The 27,789-nt window shown below is 42.6% G+C and overlaps 3 protein-coding genes across 3 annotated transcripts in view; 1 reads left to right on the forward strand and 2 right to left on the reverse strand.

Moving 5' to 3' along the window:
• LOC307037398 (glycine receptor subunit alpha-3-like) overlaps positions 1-27,789 on the reverse strand; it is a 238,963-nt gene that overhangs the window by 30,431 nt on the left and 180,743 nt on the right. The window lies entirely within an intron of this gene.
• Positions 9,397-11,392, forward strand: LOC307037391 (E3 SUMO-protein ligase ZBED1-like). The gene is made up of 2 exons (XM_079678226.1): positions 9,397-9,451; positions 9,587-11,392. Exons 1-2 carry the CDS (start codon positions 9,431-9,433, stop codon positions 11,297-11,299), a joined length of 1,734 nt encoding a protein of 577 aa, XP_079534352.1. The 5' UTR covers positions 9,397-9,430; the 3' UTR covers positions 11,300-11,392.
• Positions 17,343-21,570, reverse strand: LOC307037376 (E3 SUMO-protein ligase ZBED1-like). Its single transcript, XM_079678209.1, has 2 exons — positions 19,904-21,570; positions 17,343-19,199 (listed from the first exon to the last, which is right to left on the reverse strand). The coding sequence occupies exons 1-2, from the start codon at positions 20,796-20,798 to the stop codon at positions 18,190-18,192; spliced, it is 1,905 nt and encodes a 634-aa protein (XP_079534335.1). The 5' UTR covers positions 20,799-21,570; the 3' UTR covers positions 17,343-18,189.

Consider the following 27,789-nt stretch of genomic DNA (forward strand, 5'->3'; position numbering starts at 1 on the left):
GTGAGGTCAAGAAGACGGGCTTCCACCCAAAATATGCAAGGGGCGGCGATACACCTGACGTGAAGCTGTCCAGACCTGAAAACAGAAACTCGATTCTGCTGTGGTGAAGTCTGGCTACAAAGGGAGGTGTTCCAATAGGGTCGCTTGTCTCAAACCAGTGAAGAAGTCAACAAGAACCCAGCTGAACTAGAGAGTGACTGTTAGCGGGAGAACTGTGACGGAGCGACAGAGACTGGCCCAACATTTTCCAGCCAGTACATAGATAGACCCCGTCAGAAGACCGGGGCTGTGTTTAAAGGGGAACTTCATTTATTCTTAGCCAGAAGTGCAGTTTTTAATCAAACAATTATGTGATTTATGTAGTCAGATTACATTTTTCTCATAAACACAATTTCATAATCGGTCTGAAGTATCTCTTTTAAGGCATGAGCCGAAGATTAAATAACATAACACTGATTGAGAGCTTGGAGAAAGAAGTTGTAGGGTTTTTACAACAGTTTCAAGAATCAGTTTTTATTTATTTATTCTTGAGTAACTTTAATGATTTATAGTGTAGTGCGTAAGGCAATATCTCATTTTGAGTGAGGGGCACCAGCCCTTCATGCAGGTCACTCTCTGTGAGAATAGTTCATATTTTCCCTCCAGTTTGGAGAAATATTATCTTATCATATGTTAGTTCAACAGTGTCAACAAATCCTCTAATCCTAGAATTATTGAGACGCATTAGCGACATCAGGGGTATTGTTTTTCATATCAACAAATGCATAATACCATGACAAAAGCCATTATTGAAACAAGTAAACCTATTAGAAGTGCTAATGGCACATTTTTTGTGAATATGCATTTATACCATCAGAAAACCATACATCATACGATATTTTTGTACCCCTTGTGGGTACACGGAGAAGTTATAATTTATTTAATCCAAAGTTATGTGTTTTACATGTCCTGTTCATAATAGGGTAATCATTGCAATATTAATTGAGCATTTTATGTTCAAAGGAGGGAGTGTCATGATTATACAGATATGTTGATTTCAGTGACGTAGTTAATAAATAATAACATGTAGTTAACAATAGGTCTCATAACAACAAGAGGTATGCCGAAGCTTGGGCCTTCTCCAAGGAGGGAGTGGTCCAGTTTTAGATATTAGACAAATAGAAGTGGATGAATATGTCAGAACTCTGAGTAATATTATGCAAGTTTTGTCTACACAGCAGGCTAGGAAAACTACAGAGATACCAGACGAGACACCAGAAGAGACTCCTGTTCGGCCAGGTGATTGGGTGAGGGTGAAAGTTCACAAAAGTCAGTGGGCTCATCCCCGGTGGACGGAAGCATGACAAGTTGTAACAAACTTCACACACGCTCCGGTTTAAAGGTAAAGAAAGAGGAGCAAATTGACACCACCTCACACATTGTCACCCTTCACTGGCAACTTCCAGAACATTATTGGGAGTTAGGACTGATTTGGCAGAGCTGGAACAAAACAATAAATAGAAATAAGATAAAGATAGAAACAGCTCAAAAGACAAATTGTCTATAGATTTTTATAGATTGTACATTAATGTGAAAACCTATTTTTTGTTTTACATCTGAAAAAGAGTCCAATTTTTTGTATATGTTATTTTTGTACTCATTATTTAAATTCTGTAACTGACACAACCAGGGATAAAATAGAGATGATGACAAGAACAAAGCCAAACCAATTGTGGGGTCCCCGAGGGATAAGAGGCAGAATAGCATTGTTGATTGTGCTCATTACACTTGGCACCTTTCTGGTTGGAAGGGGAGTACAATATCAAGTAAAACATGGAACCATTAGTTCACTCATAAAGAATGCCCACATCACTAACAAGACTCCAGCTGTGTTTCAGAGACTTTCACCTATCCCCAGAGCCAAAAGATCAGCTGAGCAACAAGAGGAGGAGTTAGAAATACTCGTTCCCAAAGGTGAGGCAGTTATAATCAAGATGATTCACCCCCCTATATGCAGTTCTTGTATCAAATGATGAGATGGGTTTAAGTGATCGGGATATGTAAGTGATGGGGATTTACAGATTAGGGGAATTTCTAAATACACTGGATCCATGTTTTAGTCTGTACCAGAAACACCCCCTGTTAAGCTATGAACAACCGACCGGTGACCTATCTGAGAACAATTATTGAAAATGATTGTTAGACACAGGCTACTAACCCACAAGTACAGCTTTGTATGTACAAACTCTATGAACAAGATTCCCCAGCAGATAGTGGCGACATTGCAGATATGTCCAGTCACAAAAGTTACTACGGTTCTAAATAACAGTGAGATTTAAAGTGATGGAGAAAATATGGAGACGTTCTTTTATAGTGTGAAATACGTGGTGCTTGAAACATGTAGGTATTTAAATGTATAGAAGAAAATGGTTTCCTGAAAGAGTTAATTGGAGTAAACGTGTTACAGTGGGTGAAAGCAATGTTTAGGGATATGGTAAAATTATTAGTAGACATGAATTGTGTTTAGATGACATTTAACAACTAAGATGGATAGTAAGATTAGGAAAATAGAGTGGAAAAGGTTGGATTTATTTTACCTCGGTGTGTTAGAATTTAACTATATGTAATGCCTCCCGAGATCTCTCTCTCTCTCTGTCTATCCGCCTGTCAGACCGCTACGACCCCATCTTCCAAGCAGACAAAAGACCTCACCACGGTAGACTCCTCCTCCTCCATCGAACAGACAGAGAAGCAGAGCTGAACCATCTCCACCTGAGGCATCCAGAACTACAGGTGACATAAAAAGGCACACTCTCATCGGTCCCCTACAGGACTTGAAGTTCCAAGCTGAGCCACAAGATTTGGGCACAAGAGCAGAGTGTGGGACATGAGAGCGGAATACGCCCTCCATGCAACCAGTAGAGACTGTAAAGGAGGAGATGAAAAGCAAAGCAGATGGGACACTGAAAAGAGTTACAGCGGAAGGATCCAAGAGCGGATGGACTGAGGAGAAGGTGGAAGGAGGAGAGGAAAGGATGGAGGAGTTGGCATGGTCCGGCAGAATGTGAGGGGGTCGTGGCTTGACAACCAGAGGGAGAGAGAAGGAAAACGGGAGTGAGTGAGTTTACACATAAACACACTTATTCACCAACGAGAAATACGTAAAGAAAAATATTTATTAGCCATGAATTAATCAATTGGTGAATTTATAAAGAAAAAAAGAGGAAACTATTAAATAACCCTAAAAACACACTGAGGGTAGAACATATTATTCAATCTTTTCATCATATGAACAAATTATTCTTTAAGAGTTTTTTATTCATGTGTGAATTTGGGTAAGATTTAATTTGTTACAGTATAGACCTACAGTTTAAAGAGATGGTTTTAGTAACCACTCTATAAAAGCAGACACATCTTTATTTGTATGGAAAAAGTTAAAGGTAGAGCTAGTACCAAGCCAAAGATAGTATTACAGAACAGAGTATTGATTTCTCCATTGAAGCATGGTTATTACCTCAGGAGGGAAGATTAAGGTGGTAATAACATTTGTTTTTCGTCCAAGATGTAGAGTTTTAAAAAGACACTGGGCAAAGAGAGATTGCACATTTTAATTTAAATAAACTAATATAATTGGGACATGCGGGGGCCTTGGATCACTCATTGTGATGGTGCATATTTTACAACAAATATCATTCAGGGAGAAGGGGTCGCTCTACCCACCCTGCAGATGTTTTAAATCTTACTTGCAGCTTCAGAGGGAGCGCACGGCACCAGAGTATCAGTTTAAAAAGACAAGCGCCACCAGCTCCTAATCATCCATTCACCAGATGACCTGACATTTAGAGATGTTATTTAAAGGAGAAACATACCTGCCATAAGTGTAAATTCCTGAATTAAACTACAAACCATTAAATGAAATGACTTCTGTTTTTAAAATCCTTGTTAAAGAAGGAAGTAATTATCACATGCTCGGGCACCCAAGGTTCCACACACTGTAAAAGGGGTTAGCATAGTTATTTAAGTAGACCATAATTGAAAATAAATTAGTATAATGAGTTATTGATATTCCACCGGTTCTCACACCATTTCAGGGACTTTATCACTGCATTAGAACAGACCACCCAAAGTTACTGAGTAGGAACTTTTAAGTGATGAAATTCTACAACTGTTGTAACTGACCAAAATCTTCTCCCAGAAATGACTGTCTAGAATGCCGTACCCCAGAGTAGAACGCACAACGGCCCCTTCTAGAGAACATATTACTTTCATACCTTAAATGGTATGAAAGGAGGGAGGGTACATTTCTCATGAGGAGACAGTTACAAATGCTAGCAGAACAAGACAACCAACCCCCGTATACAGATGTTGATGACAATGATGAGTTTGTTTAAATGATATGGATGTTCGGAGATGAGATTGATCAATGATTGTCCAGCCGATGTGATTCTTTAAATGATGAAATCATGTGAAGAAGTGAGCAAAATTAAAATGCTAAAATGGAGTGAATCCATTTCAATTTACTTCATACTATTCCAAGATAGTATATTTGTATTATTCCAATTAATTTTACACTATTCTAAGATAGTCCATTTTATTTGACTTTATTATTTTATACTATTCTAATATGGTTGATTTCATGTTGTATAAATCATTGCTATTCTAAAATGGTTAGTTTCTTTTCACTTTGTAAAAACAAGTGCCTTAACACTGAGCGTGGTATGAGAACGGTTTTTGTTGAAGGAGGGATGAAGAAATGTTCTGATACCAAGCCATTGCTGCTATTTTGAAGAATGATATTGAATGTAAACACTAGAAGTTATGCACAAGAAAAAAAGTTTATGTTTGAACCAAGTCAAAGTATTTTTGTAAAGTTAGGGCTATTGAACCATTCCATTTTGATTGTATGTTTGTAACATGAGTTATGTGCTATGCAAAGTTCAGATGAAGAACTCATTGATTTCAGTATTAGATACACACCTTTTAGGTGTGTAAGGAGGGACTGTTAGAAATTAAAATCAATGTTTGATGGTATAATGTAGCTTAAACATACCGTCAGTTTAAACGCTGTTTTATACTGAAAAAAAACAGAAATTCTCCTGCACAACCAGTTAAGCTTTTATTCGGAAAATCTTTCATCTCCGGTTAGCATTTAGCATGTGGCTAATATACGATTTCCTAAAGAGGTGAATTTAGTAGCGAAATGACATGGAGTGGTGCAAACCGAAACCTACTGATTTAACACTACAACTACAGATGTAGCGATTCATTTCAGACAGTTTGAAACGCGAAGGCCGTGATTGGTACGTGATCTGCCCTCGCTCAAGGGAAAACCTCCAGCTTGACTTGAGACCGCCCCCGTGATAGATAAATGTAATTATAATGACGCCAGCTGCAATGGATCATTGATCCACCAGGGGGTGCAGTGGGGTTCCACACTGGAGCTCATGTGAAATAAAGTCAGATACAGTACGCTGGATGTACAGCGGAACTTTGTTAAGATCCATATGTCACGGATATCATACTCTGTGCTAAATAAGGGACATGTAATCATTTACAAAACATCACCATGTTGTTATTTAACAAAATAAGGTTGTTTAGTCGAAAAAAACGAACAGGAGGAAATGCAGCCCGGCTCTCGATTTTTAATCCTAATTTAATCATCATCTTCACCACGATCATTTATGTTTATGTTTGCCGAATTGACATGAAATAACTGACACATATGAATATACTGTATTCAACTTCATTAAAACGTTATTAACGTGCCTAAACTCAGTAATTCACTAAAAATATTTATATTTTAATGGAGCCTCGTCGGCAGATCAGGATCCCAAAGCGTGGTGGAGGGATCCTGATCTGCATGACGGGTGCTATTTTCCCCATAAGGAACAAGTCGCTGCAAATTATCCCGCTTATTACACGGCCACATTCTCAACAAAGTAACAACATGACTCCCAGTATTAATTGAAATGCTTTTATGGATTTAGAAAGTGTTTTTATTGATTTAAAAAATAGTTGTATGTATTGATTTAAATTGACATGCATCCGCTAAGAAAAATAGTCCGTTGTTACCGTTTTTTAAACAGTCTGAATGAAACGGCTGCTCTCAGCTGTGTATTTACACAACTAATGGCCCATCAACCACAGCTCTCTCCCCCCCTGATCTTTCTTCTCCAGCAGCTAAATTAACCGTAGGTTACTCTGAGTGACCATAGACTGTATGTGACAAGCTTACAGTTAGTGACGTAACAACACCTTAAAAGCTGGTGGGTTGAAAGCAATACGGGAGGTAAAAATAACTACAATAATTGTGATTTATTTATTGTGGCTTTTATGTTTTTAGGTATAAAATGTTATGTAATTCAGGCTTATAGTTCACCCTTCTCTAAAAGCCTTCCACAATGACAATATTCATAGTAATTTAATAAATCTTTCCAACACACATTGTAAAAAATAGCCTACTGTAAGTTAAGAAATCATTCCAATATGTACATCTTCTGATGTAACAACAATAACATTATAAATAGTAACATAGCTAAACATGGTATTGCACATTTAGCTTTGAGTGTTACTGACCTGAGATGTTTTTCTTACATGAATTAAGGTGACTGAGGCTTTTTAACATACAGGGATGCAAACTCATCTGTATGAAAAAGGTGACAAGGATCCGAGCCCCCGGCTCCCCCACCCCACGGAATATCGGCTTTAAAATGAGGAATAACAGAGGATATTAGCAGAACAACTAAAGCAGCAGTGTTAATAATAACAGAAACGCCAAAGAGTCACATCTAATAGAAATATATAAAAGCATTTATTTTGATTGTGTCGCAGTCAGTTTATAATTTTGGCAGCACTATTGAGCATTTTGAAAATGTATTTTCATGCCTCTGTGCAAGGCTTAGTCTTTCTATCTTTATAGCCACATGGTGTAAAGTAACTAAGTTCATAAACTCAACAAGTACTATACTTGGGCACAATTTTGAGATACTTGTACTTTATTTAAGTGTTTCAATGTTTTGCTACTTTGTTCTTCTACCCCACTACAGTTCAGAGGTACATGGTGTACTTCTACTCCACTACATGTATTTAATATCTTTAGTTACTTTACAGATGTGGATGAATGATGTGAAATATAATCAAGTGTTAAATCAGACTTTAGTTCCACCTGGAGCAAATCCACAAGCTACCCTGCAGTATACAAAGTCATTCAAACTAGCTTCACCTTTACCAGCTTTGGGAACACTTTCATGATCAATCATTATAAAACATATCATATATATTATTCTGAAATGGACCAATCTGCACAATGACTACTTTTACTCTCGCTACTTTCACAATATTTTGATGAGAATACTTTTCTACTTTTACTTGAGGAACATTTTGAATGCAGGACCTTTACTGTAACAGAGTATTCCTACACTCTGGTACTTCTACTTTTACTCAAGTACAAGATCTGAGTACTTTTACTTTTACTCTAGTACAAGATCTGAGTACTTCTACTTTTACTCAAGTACAAGATCTGAGTACTTCTCCTTTAACTCAAGTACAAGATCTGTGTGCTTCTACTTTTACTCAAGTACTAGACCTGAGTGCTTCTACTTTTACTCAAGTACAAGATCTATGTGCTTCTACTGTTACTCAAGTACAAGATCTGAGTACTTCTACTTTTACTCAAGTACAATATATATATACTTATACCACCTCTGTTTATAGCCTATGAAAAAAACTATTAGAAATAGAAGGCTAAAGCTAACGTAAGCAGATAGTGACAATGTATGCTAGCTAGCTAGCTCAACGATTCCTTAAATAATATTACCACAGAAAAACTTTTCAGTTCACATCACGCTCTGCCGCTCCGACAGGGAGCTCTGCTCTGAACACCTGAACGGCCCGTTCTAACAGCTGTTCACCAGCGGTCCAGTCTGTGCACAGTGAGTCCGGACGCACAGTTAATATTAACGAACGCACCCGTAGGTAATGTAACTGCTGAAGCTAGACCATCATGTCGGAGCAGCAGAGCCTTATTATACATCCACCATGAGCAGAGCCGACAGGCAGGAAGACTCGCGCACACAGCTCGCACTTCATTATAATATATATAAAAAAGAACACCATGCGTGTCATGATGGCACATAACAGCTCACCGCCGCAGATTACTCCGGGTCCCAGAGCCCCCCATACCCCAAAAATATTTTTATTGCAGATTTACATGAATCACACAAACGACCTATTTTGGATTCAAAACGGCGAATTTCGCCAAAAGGTGACAAGTTTGCATCACTGAACATAGACAGAGCACAACTGAAACATAACATCTGAAACGATGTAACAACATAATACACTTGTGGGGATGCAGCTTGGGATGTGAGGAGTGAGGAACACGGCTTAGAACGGGCGTTCTACGGCCTGGCAGGACAGGAGAGTGTGTGCACCAGTCTGCCTTGATCTATGAATTCATGTCCGTGACACTCACGGCTGCCCACAACTGTTTTATAGAAGGAAAACCTCCTTCACTTCATGAAAGTGTTTTAACCACACACACCTCTACACACACATGACGGGTGTTATTTTCCCCTTAAGGAACAAGTCGCTGCAAATTATCCCGCTTATTACATGGCCACATTCTCAACAAAGTAACGACATGACTCCCAATATTAATTTAAATGCTTTTATGGATTTAGAAAATGTTTTTATTGATTTAAAAATAGTTGTATTGATTTAAAAAATAGTTGTATGTATTGATTTAAATTGACATGCATCCGCTAAGAAAAATAGTCCGTTGTTACCGTTTTTTAAACACAGTAATAAAATAAGGAAAACGAAACACTCTTTCGAGGAAAACTAGAATCGTGATCTATAGCATAGGTCCGTGAAAGGTCCGTGAGGTAAGCCGATACGTAGGTCTTCGAGAGACAACGAACTGACAATTAACAGGAGGGAGCTAACACAATATATACACAGGTAAGTAAAGGGGACACAGTTGGAAACAATCAGGGCGGGGAAAATAATCAAGGACGCAGGAGACAGAAAGGGGCGGGGAGCGTGGAGGCCTGAAATGAGAGGAAGAAATAATTAAGGGCAAAGACATAAAGCACAAGACAAAGGGACATGACAACTCTAACATAAAGAATAAACTTTCTAGGGCTGCCCCCCGATTAGTCGACCAAAGGTTAGTCGGACAAAGAGTCTTTGGTAGGTCAAGATTTAATTGGTCGTTGGTCGCCGAAAAAAAAAAAAAAACAGATTGAGAAAAAAAAAAAAAAAAAAAAACGGGAAACAGGAGGTGACAGTGAGTCACTTGTTTTCACGTCAGATAAGCTGATAGTTTTAACCATGTCAGGCGTAAAATCAAGAGCTTGGGAGCATTTCGAAAAAAATTACAGACAACCCGAAGAAAGTGATATGCAAACTTTGCAAGCAAATATTCTCCTATCATTCATCAACTACAAACATGACTTATCACCTGAAACATGTAAGTACCGTTCAAGCCATTAAAAGATGGACGCTCTGCGGCTCTAGCCTTAATAAAAAGTCTGTTAGATAAAATGTATTATCATATTATGGGCTATTAGTGTAAACTTAAATTAATGTGCATTTCTCTCAATAGGCTCATCCACTATACGTTGATAGGGCCACCGCATCTACCTCAACTTCATCTTCGCAGCCGCCATTGAAACTCTCACAGACAACACTCGTTTTGAAGCCCCCTCTTTCCGAGAAAAGGAAGAGAGACATCACCGACAAAATTGCAGATTTTGTGGCACTGGACATGAGACCTGTAAACATTGTCGAGGGGGAAGGGTTCAAACAGATGATGAAGTTCATCGAACCGGGTTACACTGTACCCAAACGTGACAACGTAATGCACGCCATTAAAAACAAATATAACACGACCAAACAGGTACTTTTGGAGAAACTTAAAGCCTGCACAGCAGTCAGCTTCACTACTGACACATGGACCTCCAACCAAATGGATGGTTACATGACTGTGACGGCACACTTTATTTCCCAAAAATGGCTTTTACATTCATTCGTGTTGGAGACTAAAGTGCTGGAGGTGAGCCACACAGCTGCCAACATAGCAGAGCGACTCAGCGAAGTGATGGAGGAGTTTGGGATTCCGCCAGAAAAGAGGGTCGCTGTGGTACACGACAATGCCGCTAATATGGTGTTGTGCGCTAAACAGCTATCTCAAAACCCGTGCTGGGGTAATGTCCAGGGAATTCGTTGTGCGGGGCACACCTTGCAGTTGTGCATAAACGCGGCTGTTAAATTAGATCCCATCTGCCGAGTGATTGCTGCTGCCAGACGCCTTGTGGGACACTTCAAAAAAAGTGCCAAGGCAACAGCAGCTCTCACTTTGAAACAGAAGCAACAGAATGTGGCTGAACACAAACTGATACAAGATGTGTCCACACGATGGAACTCCACTTATTCAATGCTGGAGCATCTTCTGGAACAGAGATGTCCGGTTACAGCTGTGCTTTCAGAACCCGGGACCACCCATCAGTCTGACCGAGATCTGGATCTCACAACTGCCCAATGGAGGACAGCGGAGGACATTGTCTCAGTGCTGAGGCCCATGATCACCCTCACCGAGCTGCTCTCACAAGATATAAACGCATCTCTGTCTGCTACGCTGCCGATGCTCGTCAACATGAAGAGGCGCCACTTGTTGAGTCGTGATGATGACAGCACGACCGTGAAGGCAGTTAAGAAAAAAATCACAGAGGAAATCGACAAAAGGTGGGAGCTCACAGGGAGTCTGGAGGGCAGCATATATATTCAAGCTGCAGTCCTTGACCCACGGTTCAAGAGCTTGTCATTCCTCGGTGCAGAGAAACGGGACGATGCATACACAACGGTGTGGGATCTGGCTGAGAGTTTATCTCCAGCAGAAGAAGCTACTGCTCAGAGAGAGGACAGCAGCGGCGCAGAGGAAAGTGAGCCCACACCAAAGAGGCAAAGGGAAAAGCAGCAGGACATATCAATGCTGATGGCCTTTGATGAAGATCAACAGACGGAAGAAGAGAAAAATGAAATGAAGACATACTTGGAGGACAGAACCAAGGTTGACAAGGGACCACTGATTTGGTGGAAAATGAATGACGAACGCTATCCTAAGTTTGCCAGAGCAGCTAAGCGCATCCACTCCATCCCTTCCACATCCACGCCATCGGAGCGCATATTTTCCAAAGCCGGCTTCATTGTGAGCAAGACGCGGAGCTCACTTCTCCCGGACAACACAGACAAACTCGTGTTCTTGTCTCATAATATGAGAAGACTAAGATCGGAGGGAAACCCTGAAAGTCAGGTATAGGCCTAGCCTAATATAACACCATAGTTTTGTAGTTTATAGTTTTCGTTCTTCGTTCGTTCAACTGAAGTGTTTAAGTTATTTTTTTGCGGTATATTTATCATTTTTTTTGCATTCCGACCTCAGGAAAAAACTGAAAGTTTTATTTTCATGTTGAGAATACTTCTCTGTAGGCCTGTTTACTTTTGCACTGATATTTCAATATTTAAGTTGGCTTGAGCCTATATTTATTTATTCGTTTGTTTATATAATTTATATTTATTTTACATGTTTAAAAGAAACGAAAAATATAGTTTAAATTTAGTTTTTTAACAGAAGACTGTTTTTTGTTTGTTTTATAAAGTTATTGTGTTGGTTTTAAAAGTTCATAAGTTGTGTGATGTTTTTATATGGTGTGTTGTGTTGAAATAAATTAACAAAATGTTAGGACAGTCTCCTTGTTGATTTTTCCAACACATTCAGAATCATAATTTAATTACTTGCCGGTTGCGCGAAAAAGGCGGTTTGTCTCTGCGTGCGCTTTCATTCGCGCCACTGGTCGATCAGTGGTCGACCAGTGGCCTTACCTGACGACCAGTGGTCGACCAGGAAAATCTTTGGTCGGGGGCAGCCCTAAAACTTTCACTATCAGTTTCTTGGACATGACAGTACCCCCCCTTCTAGGGACGGCTCCTGACGGCCCAGGCTCCTCTGAGTTGAGGCGGTCAAAATCCATGATGAAGCGGGAAGGAATCCATTGCCGCTCCTCAGGACCATAACCCTTCCAGTCAACCAGTAACTGTCGCCCTCTACCCCTTTTCCGACTAGCCAATAGTGACTTGACCGTGTAAACCGGACCTCCATCGATCATCCGGGGGGGCGGGGGGGGGGGGTTTTGACGGTGGGAACCATAGCGGTTTTAATTTCCCTACATGGAAGGTGGGATGTACCTTCATGGCCCTGGGAAGCCGTAGTCTCACTGAGACTGGGTTTATGACCTTGGTGATGGGAAAAGGACCCACAAACCGGGGAGCCAGTTTTCGGGAGAGTACGTGGAGGGGAAGGTCTCGTGTAGAGAGCCAGACTTTTTGGCCTGGCTGGTATACAAGGGCTGGTCGGCGTTTTTGGTCTGCTGCTCTTTTAACCAGTTGCGCATTCCTGCAGAGTATCTTCCTAGCCGCAGCCCACACGCGCCGACAACGCCTGACCAGAGCGTGGGCAGACGGGACCGTGACCTCCCTCTCCGTGGCTGGGAACAGTGGCGGCTGGTAGCCATAAACACAGTGAAACGGGGACAGGCCCGTGGCAGAAGTAGGGAGGATGTTGTGTGCATACTCAACCCAGGTGAGGTGCTCGCTCCAGGAGGATGGATTCTGGGACACCAGGCAGCGCAGGCAGGTCTCCAGTTCTTGATTTAGGCGCTCTGTCTGGCCGTTAGACTCCGGATGGTATCCAGACGAGAAACTGACCGTGGCACCGATGAGGCTGCAGAACTCGTTCCAGAAGCGTAACACAAACTGGGGGCCCCGGTCTGAGACAATATCCTTAGGGAAACCATGAAGCCGAAACACATTCTGCATCATGACCTCCGCCGTTTCCTTAGCTGAGGGCATCTTGGGCAGAGCAATGAAATGTGTCATCTTGGAAAATCTGTCCACTACCGTGAGAACTGTGGTTTTACCTCTAGAGAGGGGCAGGCCAGTGACGAAGTCCATGGAGATCTCTGACCACGGCCTGTTGAGAATAGGGAGTGGTTGTAATAGTCCTATTCGCGACCTGGAAGATGTCTTGTTTCGAGCGCAGATAGGGCACGCCTCCACATACTCCTTCACCTCCTTCTCCATGGATGTCCACCAGAAACGTTGTTTAATAATGAACATAGTTCTCTTGACTCCGGGGTGACAGGTGAGCAGCGAAATGTGAGCCCAGTGGATCACCTGTGGTTGCACGGCCTCCTGAACAAAAATCCGGTTAGGCGGGCAACCCCTTGGTGCAGGAGCTCCAGCATTGGCACGTATTACCTCCTTCTCTACTGGCCAAGTCAGCGCTCCTACCACCCGGTTCAATGGGATGATGGGTTCCGGCTCCTTGACTGCAGGCGGGACAGAGCGTTAGGCTTGACATTCTGAGACCCCGGCCTGTAGGAAAGAACAAAGTCAAAACGGTTGAAAAACAAGGTCCACCTAGCCTGGCGGGAGTTCAGTCTTTTGGCCTTTCTTATGTACTCCAGGTTCTTGTGATCGGTCCAGACCACAAAAGGATGCTCGGCTCCCTCCAACCAATGCCTCCACTCTTCCAACGCTAACTTCACGGCCAGCAACTCACGGTTTCCCATATCATAATTTCTCTCTGCCGGGGAGAGCTTCCTGGACAGGAAAGCACAGGGGTGAAGTTTGTTGTCCTTCTGTTGTTGCTGGGAGAGGACCGCTCCCACCCCCTCGTTGGAGGCATCCACTTCCACCACGAACTGGCGAGTGGGATCCGGCACGGTAAGTATGGGGGCAGTGGTGAACATCTTTTTCAGCCGAGAAAAAGCCTCCTCAGCCTGAGGAGACCACACAAAAGCCACCTGAGGGGACGTGAGGACATGAAGAGGGGCTGCAATAGCGCTGAAGCTCCGCACAAAACGTCTGTAAAAATTAGCAAAGCCTAAAAACTGCTGCACTTTCTTGCGAGAGTCAGGGGTAGGCCAACAGGCTACTGCGCTAACCTTCTCTGGGTCCATCCTAACCTGACCTGGGGAAATGATGAAGCCCAAAAAAGTGACTGTTTCTACAAGAAATTCACACTTTTCAGCTTTGACAAACAACCTATTTTGGAGCAGTTTCTGTAGAACCAGGCGGACATGTTGTTTGTGGGTGTGAAGGTCAGGGGAGTAGATCAGAATGTCGTCCAGATAAACAAAAACGAAACGGTTCAGAAACTCCCTCAACACGTCGTTGATCGTAGCCTGGAAAACTGCAGGAGCGTTTGAAAATCCAAATGGCATTACAAGGTATTCATAGTGGCCTGAAGGTGTGTTAAAACCCGTCTTCCATTCATCGCCCTCCCTGATCCTGACCAAATGATAGGCGTTACGCAGGTCTAACTTGGTGAAAACCTTGGCTTCCTGAAGCTGCTCGAAAGCGGACGAGATGAGAGGGAGGGGGTACCGGTTTTTAACCGTAATGTCATTGAGAGGTGAGTAGTCGATACAGGGCCTAAGAGACCCATCCTTTTTGCCCACGAAAAAAAACCCTGCACCTGCTGGGGATGAGGAATGACGAATAAGCCCTGTTTTGAGGGAGGCATCAATATAGTCCTTCATGGCCTCTTTCTCAGGTCCTGAAATGGCATAAAGTCGACCCTTAGGAATGGGAGACCCGGCAATCAAGTCAATAGTACAGTCATAGGAGCGGTGAGGAGGAAGAGCCAGAGCTTTGGACTTACTAAAGACTTCACTAAGTTCGTGGTAGCAGGAAGGAACTGAAAGTACATCCGGAAGATATATTTTTGGGACTGTATCCTGCCTAACACTCCCAGTGTTACATCTCCTGTCAATCTCTGCTACCTGCTTAAAACAGTGATCAATGCAATTCTTTCCCCACTCCTCCACCCTCCCAGATTGCCAATCTATGTGAGGGTTATGAAGTTTCAACCAGGGAAACCCCAAAATGAGTGGATGTTGGGCTGAGTTAAATAAGTGAAAAGACATTGTCTCGTGGTGGTTATCATTACATCTTACTTCCAAAGGCTCTGTTTGGTGAGTCACTTTAAACAACAGCCGCCCATCGAGAGCACTCGCTTCAAGAGGCTGGGGTAGAGGTTTAGTTTTTATGTCCCATTTTTTAACTAAACCCCAATCCATAAGACTTTCGTCCGCCCCTGAGTCAATGAGAACACCATGAGTAACTACATTGTTTGTTTTTACCTGGATCCGGGTCAGGGTGCGAGGAGGAAAGTCAGAGGAAGAGATCCGGCTCACCAACGTACTCCTCTTCATTGGTGAGCCTCCTCTTTTACCGGACAAGCCGCTTGTGGTCCGCGCTGCCCGCAGTAGAAACACAGACCCTCCTTGAATCGACACTGACATTCTGCCAGCGACAGCTTGGCGCGGCCCAACTGCATTGGCTCCTCCACGGAGCCAGGGGGCGCTGTTGTCCGGAACGCAGGTGGTGAGGGGTGACGGAGCCTCCAAGAAGAAGTAATATCCAGCGGCGAGCGTCTCCTCTGCAGAGGCGGATCAACCGCATCCTTGGATTTATTCCTTCTCCTCTCCATCAAACGATTGTCTATCCTTATAGCCATGGATATGACAGAGTCCAAGTCAGCGGGCAGATCGAGAGGCGCCAGCTGGTCTTGTAAAGAATCCGAGAGACCGCTGACGAAAGCGTCAAACAATGCAGCGGAGTTCCAGCCGCTGTCGGCTGCCATAGTCCGGAACTCGATGGCGTAGTCAGCCACACTCCGCTGATGTTGTCGCAGCTTGATCAGAGCCCGAGCTGCTTCCCTGCCCGGCGTGGTTTGATCGAAGGTCTTCCTCATAGTGTCTATGAAGTTTTCCAGAGACCCGCAGATAGGCGAGCCTCGGGACCATTCTGCCGTGGCCCACGCTGCTGCTCGGCCGGAGAGATGAGAGATCATAAAAGCCACTTTGGAATTGTCCGTGGGAAAAGCAGCCGGTTGGTGGTGATAGTGTAACTCACACTGCACGATGAACGGCCGGCAGCCCTGAGTCTCCGGAGTACTTTTCGGGTGGAGCCAGACGCATGGAAGCACTGTGCGGCTCAGTAACCCGGTTGGGATCGAATCCGGTCACCGCTGGAACCGGAGGAGTCGTAGGAGGAGAAACAGCCTGCAGGTGAGTGAGCACACGCTGAACCTCTGCTGCCAGTAGATTAACTTGGGTCGTCACCGATGTTTGTAGTTCCCTCTGGCTGCTGGTTAGATTCTGCACTCCCTGCTGCATGGTGTCCATATGCTCCTCTTGTTGCCCAAGACGTTGGCCCTGAGAGCGGATAGCGTTCTTAATCTGATCTGAGCCGACTGAGTTCATTTTGATGGTCAGTTCGTACTGTCAAGGGGTGAACACTGAGGCATGAACTCAATTGCATGACTCAAAACTCAGACTCAGATAGCGTTTCAAAATAAAGACTTTACTGGAATTTTGCACAGTAATAAAATAAGGAAAACAAAACACTCTTTCGAGGAAAACTAGAATCGTGATCTATAGCATAGGTCCGTGAAAGGTCCGTGAAAGGTCCCTGAGGTAAGCCGATACGTAGGTCTTCGAGTGACAACAAACTGACAATTAACAGGAGGGAGCTAACACAATATATACACAGGTAAGTAAAGGGGACACAGATGGAAACAATCAGGGCGGGGAAAATAATCAAGGACGCAGGAGACAGAAAGGGGCGGGGAGCGTGGAGGCCTGAAATGAGAGGAAGAAATAATTAAGGGCATAGACATAAAGCACAAGACAAAGGGACATGACAACTCTAACATAAAGAATAAGCTTTCACTATAAGTTTCTTGGACATGACACTAATGGCCCGTCAACCACAGCTATCTCCCCCCCTCCCCCCCTGATCTTTCTTCTCCAGCAGCTAAATTAACTGTAGGTTACTCTGAGTGACAAGCTTACAGTTAGACACAACACTGTCATTGCAAGTGACCCTCAGTTAGTTGACTTTTATGTTCAACTGCTAAATTTGTTACTGATAAAAAAGGGCTTCTACTGTACCTAATTACCTTAACTCTAGAACCGCCAGAGGTTTTTGTATAGGCCTAACTAAACCTGTCAAATCCCGCTATTAGAATGCAATTTTTAACAACAAAGGGTGCTACATAACACACTTTCAGGAAAAGTCACGGACTGGGAGACTTAAAAATTTTATTGAAAAAAAGTTACATCGCACACACACAACACACATCAGACAAATTGACCCGATTGGCGGTTCTAGTGTTAAATTAGGGCTGCACGATATGGGCCAAAATTCATATCTCGATATTTTTTAGCTGAATGGCGATATACGATATATATCTCGATATTTTTTCCGTAAAGTAAAAACAAAACAGACAGTCCTAGTTTGAAGCCAAACCTCACACAGGCACTTTATTTAACGTTTAGAAGCTGCACATCAACATGCATGAAATAATTCAGGAACAAAAACTACCAGCATAAATAAATAAAGATACCATTCTTCCTTCTTTCTTGCATCCTCCCTCATTCCCTCAATTACTGCTTTCTCCCCCGCCTTACTTGCTTCTTTACTGCCTTCCTTCCTTCTCTCCCCCATCCTTCCTTCAATCTTCAAATCCTTCTTTCCCTCCCTCCTTCTGTCCTTCATTCCTCCCTCACTCCCTCTGTTCCTTCTTTCTCCCCCCCTCCTTCCTTGCTTCTTTCCTTCTATAATTTCTTCCCTCCTTGCTTCTTTTCTCCTTACTACCTTCATTTCATATTCTTTCTGTCCCTGATTTCTTTCTTCCATCCTTCCTCCCTCAATTCTTTCTTTCTCCCCCTCCTTCCTTGCTTCTTTCCTTCCTTAAACCCTTCCTTCTTCCCCTCACTCCTTCTGACCTTCCTTTCCTCCCTCCTTCCTCCATCACTCCCTCAATTCCTTCTTTCACCCACACCTTACTTGCGTCTTTAGTGCCTTACCACTTAAATAAAATAAATTAAAATAAATAACTTTGTGCAAAATGTGCACATACAGATCAAAAATAAGACTGGTTTGTTCTTTTAAGTAACTGAGGTAGACAGTTCTTTGTAAATTAAAGTAACTGAGGTAGACAGTTCTTTGTAAACTAAACATGTTAGCAGATTTGAACATAAATCAATCACTTAGTGCATCTTTTATCTGGGTGCAAATCTCGCATAACGAACATAAGAGATGAAAAATAACAGGCCAGACCAACTACTACTGTATATCTTACAGATTCTGTGCCAGAAAAACTAGCCTGTCAACAGTGTCAGGCTTCAGAGAAGCCCTGTGGCAGGTTACAATGTTTCCACTGCAGCTAAAAACCCTTTCTGAAGGGGAGCTGGTAGCTGGCACACAGAGGAATTTCTTGGCTATGCAGCTCAGTTTTGGAAAGGCAACTTCATGCTCTTTCCACCATTTCAGTGGGTCAGCATCACCGTCTACACAAGCGGACTGCAGGTAGCTAGACATTTCGTTGTCTATTGCTTCCCTCTGTGTGAGTTGGGTGCTGGTGGTTGTGCTGTGCTTGAAAAAGCTTGCCAGTGATTTCTTCTTTTTAGTTGCGGGTGGCACTGCCACTGCTGCCTCCCGTTGGTCTGCAGGCTCAGGCACCTGATCCTCATCTAGCAGAGACTCTGTTTCCACCATGACTTTTTCTTTCAGTGCATCCATTCTCTCTGTAGGGATGTATGTGGACCTGAATCGTGGATCGACAAATGAGGCAATGTCCATCAGTTCACTGGTGGAGGGGTCTGCATATTTTTCGTTGAGGTAATCAACGATTTTGGTCTTGATGGAGTTACACAGCTCACTATCCCCCTCTTCAGGTGCCAGCAGACTAGTATTGAACAGGTGCAGCACAGGTCTGACATAGGAGAGGGTCACGTAGTCCTCTCCTGAAAGGGCGTCAGTGAAGTCCTGAAGTGGCTTCAGTGCTTTCTGAACTGCCTCCAGGACCTCGATGTCTTGCCAGGTAAGAACGATGGGTCTGGTTTTCTTGTCGGCAGACAGGACTTTAGCAAGTGCTCTTTCCTGCTCTAGGACCCTGTTGATCATCTGCAGCCTTGATCCCCAGCGGGTGGCTGACTCTGTGATAAGCTGGTGACCTGGCAGACCCAGCTGGACCTGCACTTCAGCTAGTTCTCTTCTTTTCTTCCAGCTGTAGGAAAAACTACTGACATCATTTCTCTTACAGAGAGAAATAGCTCTGGTGATGCGGGAGTCATCCATACCATGTCCTGAAACACACAAAATTGAAAAACACCTTTTAATTTTTTTTTTACATGTAAAGAGGCAGCTCACTCAAAGGCAAAATCACAACTATTTGTGTTAATGCTGGATGTGTTGTGTAATGTGTAAACTACAGGCATGTTATTTAAAATTATTTTGGTAAAAACTACCAGCAAATGAATGCAACAGCTGTATAATTTCAGATCTGTGCAATTTTTAATAAGAAATGTATTTAAAATCCACTATCTCCTCTCATTTGTTGCCCTCATCGACTTTCACAAACCTCACAGTCTGACTGTAAATGCACACAAACACCCCCATCAACTCCAGTAGGTCTGACAGTTTATGGAGCCAACTTTAAATTTCAGAAGTGGTACTGTATGATCCACAGTTTAAATAGTTTATCTTGTGGTCAATAGTTAAGACTCTTTGTGTGCATTTACAGTCAGACTGTGAGGTTTGTGACAGTGGATGAGAGCAACAGATGAGAGGAGACAGTGGATTTTAAATACATTTTTTTTTAAGATAACACAGGTCTTAAACTATACAGCTGTTGCATTCATTTGTTGCTGGTTTTTACAACATAGCTTTAACCAACACGCCTTTAATTTACACATTACACAACACATGCACATAGTTTATCCGTTTAAGTTATTTATTTTATTAACATTATTTTCTAATTTCATATTAGTTAATTCAATATTGCACTCACCGATGGCCAGGTGAAGTCTGTGTCCAAAACACTGCATCCTCATCCACTTGTTAAGTCGCGCTGCTTTAACCACATTAGTCCCGTTGTCTGTTGTTATAGCGACCAGTCCCGTTGGTTTGAGCTTCCAGTTTACGAGGACATCCTGCAGGGCTTCAGCTATGTGTTCCCCGGTGTGGTCCTGGGGAAAGTAGCTGGTCTGGAGACAGGCACTTTTAATTTCCCACCCATCTAGGAAATGTATTGTCACACTCAGGTACGGCTCGCAGGTCCTGCTGGACCAGATATCGGTGGTCAGTGCGAAGTGAGACACTAGAGCGAGCCGGGCGAGGAGACGCTCTCTCACTTCGGTGTACATCTCGGGCAGGGCTTCTCTTGCAAAGTAATTTCGACCAGGTAACTCGTACCTGGGGTCAACAGCTTTTAGCAGCTTTACAAAGCCGGTCTGCTCCACAGTCGACGTGGGGACCATGTCTTTGGCTAAGTGATATGCCACTGCCTTCGTTATTTCACGCCACTTTTCGCTTTTTTTTTCATAAGGCACACCACGTGTGAGTGAGTTGTGTAGCGTGATTTGCTTTGAGGCAGGAGGCTGACAAGTCTTCACGGTCTGGGTTGCAGCACGCAGTTTAATACACTCCTCATACTGCACTTTGTGCTTCTGTTGTAAGTGGTGGAAGAGATTTGTTGTGCTCGACCCTTTCGTTGCAACTTTTTTCCGGCATTGTCTACAAAGTGCATTTTTCTGCTCCACGTCTGCCGCTTGAAAACCAAACCATCTCCAAATGAGAGAGCCGTTTGTTTTCTTCTTAACAACCAGTTCATCCTCGTTTTCTGTATCACCTTCTCTCCTTTCTGTCTCCTCCTCTATCTCCGGATTGTTCGCTGCTGCTGCCATGCTTCTTCATGCAAATGTCGGGAGGTGGGGGTGAGGGCGAGGGGGTAGTGAGGGGGAGGCGGCAGGGCGCCGTTGCTGCTGCTTGGAGATACAGAGAGGCGGGCCGCGGGGCAGAGAGAGTTTGCAGCGGAGTTTGCAGCAACTTGCAGCTTGTTTTAATATATATCGATATATACGATATGATGTAATCCTATATCGCGCATGAAAATATATCGATATAAATTCAAAACTCGATATATCGCCCAGCCCTATGTTAAATAAACTCACTAATTAATGAAACCAGTTCAATACGCATTATTCTTATTCTTATCATTCTTTATGAGCGCTGAAGTAGTCTTAAAATCAGATCTGTTTTTTAAATGAAATCTGACGGCAGGCAGTTAGCTCTGATCACCTATGATAAATGCGCCACACCTAATCTGGCCATTCAGCCACTGAGGTCCCTCTATACAAATCAAACTGTAGAAGGTGTGAAAGCACCTATTGTTTTAAATAATGGTCGGAATGTGACCTGTGAGCCTTCTGAATTACCGTGGGACAGCACTTATATACTAATAAAGGGCTGGCTTTCTAAATGCCAGTTGAGTAGCACTTGAAATGTTTGGCTCTATGAAACCTGATGTACTTATATGATTCTGTTTTCTTAAAGGTTGTATCTTCCTGGTCGAATGCACTTATTGTAAGTCGCTTTGGATAAAAGCGTCAGCTAAATGCAATGTAATGTAACATTCTAAACTAAAATGTTCAATCAATAAAGTAACATCTTATCTTATCTTATCTTAATAACATCTTCATATTAATAATAATAATAAATCATACAGTATGTGTCCGAAAGGGAGCAGGAGGAAGCAAACACAAAAATATACAAAAAATATACTGCATATTAAAGCAAACGATTGTAAAGGTAAAAGTATTAGGATAACAAATAAAGAAGTGTAATGTAAACATTTACATTATAATATGATTATTTAATATATAAAGACTATATATTATTGAATTACAAGATTAGATATACTTTAGTTGATCTAAAATATTGATGTGTTCAAATGCTCTTCAAAACACAACTGAAAGTCCATGAAACTTGTCTTTCTGTATTTGTGAATGAAGCGCCATCTCCTGGTTAAAACCGGAAATTGAAAATCTTGCAACGCCCTCTTGGAAAATAGTGGGAGGGCTTAACATTCCTCTATACTGGTGTTAGGCAGGTCGTAGGCAGGAAGCTGTAAGCTGGAGTCTGAAATTCAGTGCTACATCTGTATAGATGTCGAGATACTACCATGCTGAATATTAAATGAAGGTACAGTTTATTTGTATACATTATGGTTTACAGACGAGAGTAGCATGTGACAAAATCCGGAATGACCAGAAACCAAACCAGCCGTGAAGTATTTTCTGTATTTTTTAGAGTATTGATTACAGCGTTTAGAATGTGTTACATGAAAAGTGATGAAAGAGAAGATGAGGAGAAAAGGCGTGTTAAGCATATATTGAACGTGAAAAGTACCAATCCTCTGTTTAAATGCAACAACGGACATTAGAGACGAGGCGAGCCGGCTGGCGGGGAGGAGCCAGCAGAGGATATATATAACAGCACCAGACGAGGGATTCGCTCTATTCTCTTGCTCATGAGAGCCGGATCACAGCTGTTTTCTGCCTGAACAATATTCTGTCTTTAACAATACCGCGCCTTTTTTAATTAAAGTATCCCATTTGAATCTTGTCAGAGACTCCATTTAGTCTCATTTTAAAGCTTCTCTCCTGGATGCGAGAATAACGAACATATTTAACACTTCCCAACAGACGAGGTGACAGGAAACCTAACACTCTAACAACCACAACATTGCAAAGGGGAGTAAATGTAAATTAAAAACGATTCACAATTTCTTAATTTCTTCTTCTTTCTTGCAGTGAGGTGAAGCTGACCTTGCACTTGGTGCCAGTAAGGATGTTCCTCACGCAGGCTGAATGTTTCTCCTTCCTTACTGACACAGAAGCCCTTGATTTGCAATGCTTCACTAATTGTCATTTCCCTGGCTCCGTAGGGACACTTTACCTCCAGCACAGCGGAAGACCCTACCAGACAATCTGGAGAAGCCCCCAACAATCCTGATTGGGAGAGCCACAAACCTGACTCATGGACCTGCATCTGGGTTGCAGTGGTGAATGCCCTGACACCCTCACATTCATTCATAGTCCCCCACTGTACAGACAAAACACCATCAAGGGCCTGTTGTTGCCCTAGCACCCTGGCAATAACGGAAGCAGTCACACGCTTTGACCTCAGGACACCTCCAAAGTTGCTGGCAGTCAACCTTCCTTTCCTGAACAAATGCCAGTTTGGGTTGGTTTGCTGACCAGTGGTAGCCACCTGAATTGCCCTCTGTTGCTCCTCAGACAATACCATGCTTGCCACAATTGCCTCAGGTCCCTGATGCCCATCATATTTGATAATTTCCGGAACAGTAAGTGTTTCCAAGCTGTAGCGTTCCTCTTCTGGCTCGGGGGAGTGAAGCCAAGAAATTCCTGAGAACCTGCCCCCGATTCTGTCCCTCAGCCAGTCACGATCTTCGAAGGTGAGCTCTCTTATCAGCGGGTTGAATTAGTTATTGTTTGGAGGAAATAGCTCCTCCACTGAATGTGTACGTTTAGCTGCCTTTGGCTTCTTCCACTGACAAGGGGTGTCAGTGCAGCTGAAATTGTGGATGGCAAAGATGGCTAATGCAGCCGCATGACTGCATTTCCATTCTTCACATGGGCATTCACATTTAGTGGAGAGAATTCCCTCTTCTCCTGTAGATACCTGTGGTGGGGGGATTGTTTTATTATTCAAAATATATTTACATTTGTAATGCCTTCCCAATTATCCCTTTAATTCTTTATAGTCTACTGTATGTTTATTTCATGGATATTTCTGTGTTTTCTGGTGTGTAATATTTGTAATAAAGATTTCATGTGACACATAAAATGGATTTGTTGATGGGAATTAATGTCACTAATGTGAATAAATTAACTCTAGGTTAACGTTACTCTTGCTATTCACTACTCACCGACACTATAAACCTTGTCCCTCATGCTAGCCCTGACAACACCGGTAAGCACACCTTCATCTAGGCTGCACTGTTTTACGTGTCCTGACTTGTAGTGGTTCTCTCCTCTTTCTACACTCTTCTTGTCATCTTTGTAAAACAATATCAGACTGGTAATTGACACAGTCATGACTTCTAGTTAAATTCAGTGTGGCTAAAATGAAAAGCTTTGTTAAAATATGCAAGCACGCGAAAGTCAAAGTCAGCTTTATTGTAAAAAATTCGGCATGTGTTATACATCCAGAAATATCGAAATATCGTTTCCCACAGTGTGACATGGATACATAAAACAAAACAAAAAGGGCCTAGATAAACGTGGTATACATTAAACAAAACAAAAAGGGCCTAGATAACCGGGGTATACAGTTTAAAATGTTAATAATATATTTAAAGTGTTCAAAGTGCAGTTTCAGTGCAAGTCAGTTGAAACAATCTTAAGTTGGCATGATGTTGAAGTCGTGCGACCCTGCTGCCGTACTAGTTTGTAGTTCGTTGATAGCATAACGTTAGCATTTTGCTTCTGGCGACTAGATTTATGATTCAAAAATTATAAAAGTAGGGTTCACATGTGGAGATTATCCGGCTGAACAAAACGTGATCCCTCTCTTAAATGTGTGACAACCACAGACCTTATTTTGAGCTATTTTCCAAAATCCTATGGAAAAATTGCATTGGTTTTTGACGAAGGAGCCGGAAGAAGTTTACTTCCGGGTTTTAGGACGCGTCACTGCGGTTCTCTATACAGCTGCCAGCCTGATGTGCTTAACACTCATAGGCTAACTCACCAGTGAGCAGAAAGCAGTGGTTTCTATATGAACAATAAAGAATAAAAATAACCTTTCACAAACTGCTTACAGTAAGGAAGACATTTAAACTATGATTGGCAGTCACAGGCTGCTGTAAACTAAACACCACTTTCTCTGACAGAACACCTCACTGAGTGATTTAACTCATATGTCTAACTTTCAGGTTTATCTTTTCAGCCGCAGACCCCATGTCGCCTATTTATGTGCGTCGCTTAGTTCCTCGTACTACTTGTGCACTTTAAAGCGGCTCGGCATCGTTAACAATTTGCGAGAGATTTTCAAGTTGACCGCCTTTCTTGAACAATCCGAAGTGTTGCCAAACGTTTGATTATTTTAGGTATTTTTCGGTGCGCTGTGTTTCTCTTTCTCCCCAACTTCCATGTTTATTGATAACTGTGACTCGGCTCTCGGCCTCCGTCAGACTCGAGTCACCAATTTGATAACTTGAGACTCGACTTGACAAAATCACAAAACACTTGCGACTCGACTTGGACTTGAACACCAATGACTCGGGACTTGACTTGGACTCGAGCCTTCTGACTTGAGGTGACTTGATAATTTAATTCAGAGGTCTCCAAAACGCCGATCGCGAGATGCCGCTAGAAGAGCAGACTCCCGTCGGGGAGAGCAGAATCTCCAGCCGCTCCTACTCTTGCTGAGAATCCTTGCAGGCAGGGTCGGGACTTTATTTAGCTGGGCCACCATGCGGCCAATCATATGCGAGGACACATTAGGATCATACCATTATGTGAAAGAAGGGTGGGGGGCACAGCAGGTGTAGTGGTACAGGCCAGCTGCACAGAGCGACAGGGAGACGGGGAGCCGGATTTAAATGCAAGCGCGTCGGAAAAAGTCAAGAAATGAGAGAAAACCGCAAAAAGAAGCAGCATCTGGCTGCATTTCAATGATATTGGAGAAAGCAAAGCTGAGTGCAGGATTTGTAAAATGAAAATAACCTTCAGAGCAGGTTTTTGGTAACCACTCAGGATTTATTGTCAGAGGTGGGACAAGTTCAGTTCTTGTACTTGAGTAAAAGTCAGAGTGTAGGAATACTCGGTTACAATAAAAAGTCCTGCATTCTAAATGTTACAATTAAAAGTGCAAAAGTATCAGCATCAAAATATACTCAAAGTACCACCTGCAGAGGGATCTAGATGCAGGTGTTCTTTTCCCCATAGAGACTGCCTCGCTGCACATTATCCCTTGCATAAAGATAGATTGTGGATCCCTTATAACATGTTGTAACCAGTGGAAATAAACATTCTGGTTACGTCAACATCAGGGATCTTATACATTGAACTCCTTCTGAATCAAACCGTCATGGTAGCCTTACCTTACTGATCCCTCTTAAAATAGAAAAAAACCACGTTACTTTACCAGCAGAAAAAAAATGGATTATTAAATTATTAATGGGACTAATAAAGAGCAGTTTGATTATTAAGTATTATTCTGTTCATCGATGTCATTACATTTGGTGAAAAGCACATAATGACTTGTTTATGACTCGCTTTGTCAAAGTTTAGGACATGGACTTGACTTGAACTTGCCCATCCTGACTTGAGATTTGACTTGGACTTGAGCGCAAAGACTTGAGACTTGACTCAGACTTGCAAAACAATGACTTGGTCCCACCTCTGGCTCATACTGTCGGTTTTGCTTGATGGCATGTCCCTTCTGCCTGGGGCCCCAGTGTCTTGGGGTGCCACTGGCTGTGAAAACTACACTGTGCATGCTCAGAGTAGTTTTTAATTCAATGTGTGTCAGGCAAAAGAAGTGGGGCAAAGCGCTTGCAGCTCCACTAAAACGTCATCTCATAAGTCAGAGCTGATTGGCTGTAAGTGTGTGTGTGCCTCGAAAAGTGTAGTTATGAAGAGGAGACGAGAGAGCTTAGACTACTGTACATCACCAGCGCTAAATAATAAGTTGTTTATTGTGCCCCACCAGTTTTGTACTTATAAAAATGCCACTCAGCCTACATTATCTAAGCATTATTGTATGAAAATTATTACCGGAAATTTTGACTGGCAGGTTTTGAATTTACTGTTTTTTAATACATTTTACCAGCTAAAAACCGGCTAACGGAAAACCGGATTCCAGGTCAGTATCTTGATGAATACACTTTAGCTACATGTTGGAGATCCCAAAGAAAAACGTTAGGTTTTTCCCTTTACTACAGCAGACTCACTGTATATCTATTTTGGCTCACTTACGTGCAGGGATCTAGAGCAAAGCCCTGTATCGCCAGAATATCATAGCCAGTATTTAGTTTTTGATAAGAAAGGCCACCTAATTGTGACGTCGGTAGTCAACGCACTATAAAAGACTACAAATCCCACGGCGCCTCCTCTAAAAGTGACAGTGATGGGCAATCTGCTAGAAAGACGCCGTCGAGGAACAGTTTTTAACCGTAAAACTACCCTTTAAGTTATTAAGTTATATAAGCCTTATCAAGAAGAAAGAATACCTAAGTTGTTTGTTATTTTATTTGAGTTTGGCTCATTTGTTTTAAATATTTTAATGGCCTCTTTTCTTTGTTGCACATGTAAAAGTTTGTTATTTTATTTTTGAGCAAACCCATCGCTTAATACCATCCAAACCATCGGGAGGCCAAGAAAATCTTCAAACTGTAAGTAACACAAATATAAAGGAAGAAAACGGTCTGTTTAAAGGCCCCTACACACCAAGCCGATTTCGGCCGTCGATAGCTGTCGAATAGATGTCAGGCCGTCGATGAGCGTCCTGTCGCCCTACTCAGATTGGTGTGTCCCGCACCGTTGTGTCTTTTCGACCGTGCCGACACCTTCCGCCCCCGATTCGACATGGGGAGCTGTCGGCAAAAGGCTGTCGGCAAAGGAAATCACTCTGATTGGCTGTTCAGCTTAACGAATCAGTGCATGAGAAGCAAAACGGAAGTGAAGAAGGCACACACAGACGGCTATTATTTTTCATTTTCATCTCACCTGGACGCAATAATTTATTTTACATAATGGCGATCTGGAATGAAGAAACCGAAGACCAACTCAGTTGGCACGTAATTTGCTGCCACATTTCCTGCATGAGGTGGACAATAGCTTCTTCAAGTATTTAACGCACAGGATC

This window comes from Notothenia rossii (genome assembly GCF_949606895.1).
Source record: "Notothenia rossii genome assembly, chromosome: 1".
Taxonomy (NCBI): Eukaryota; Metazoa; Chordata; class Actinopteri; order Perciformes; family Nototheniidae; genus Notothenia; species Notothenia rossii.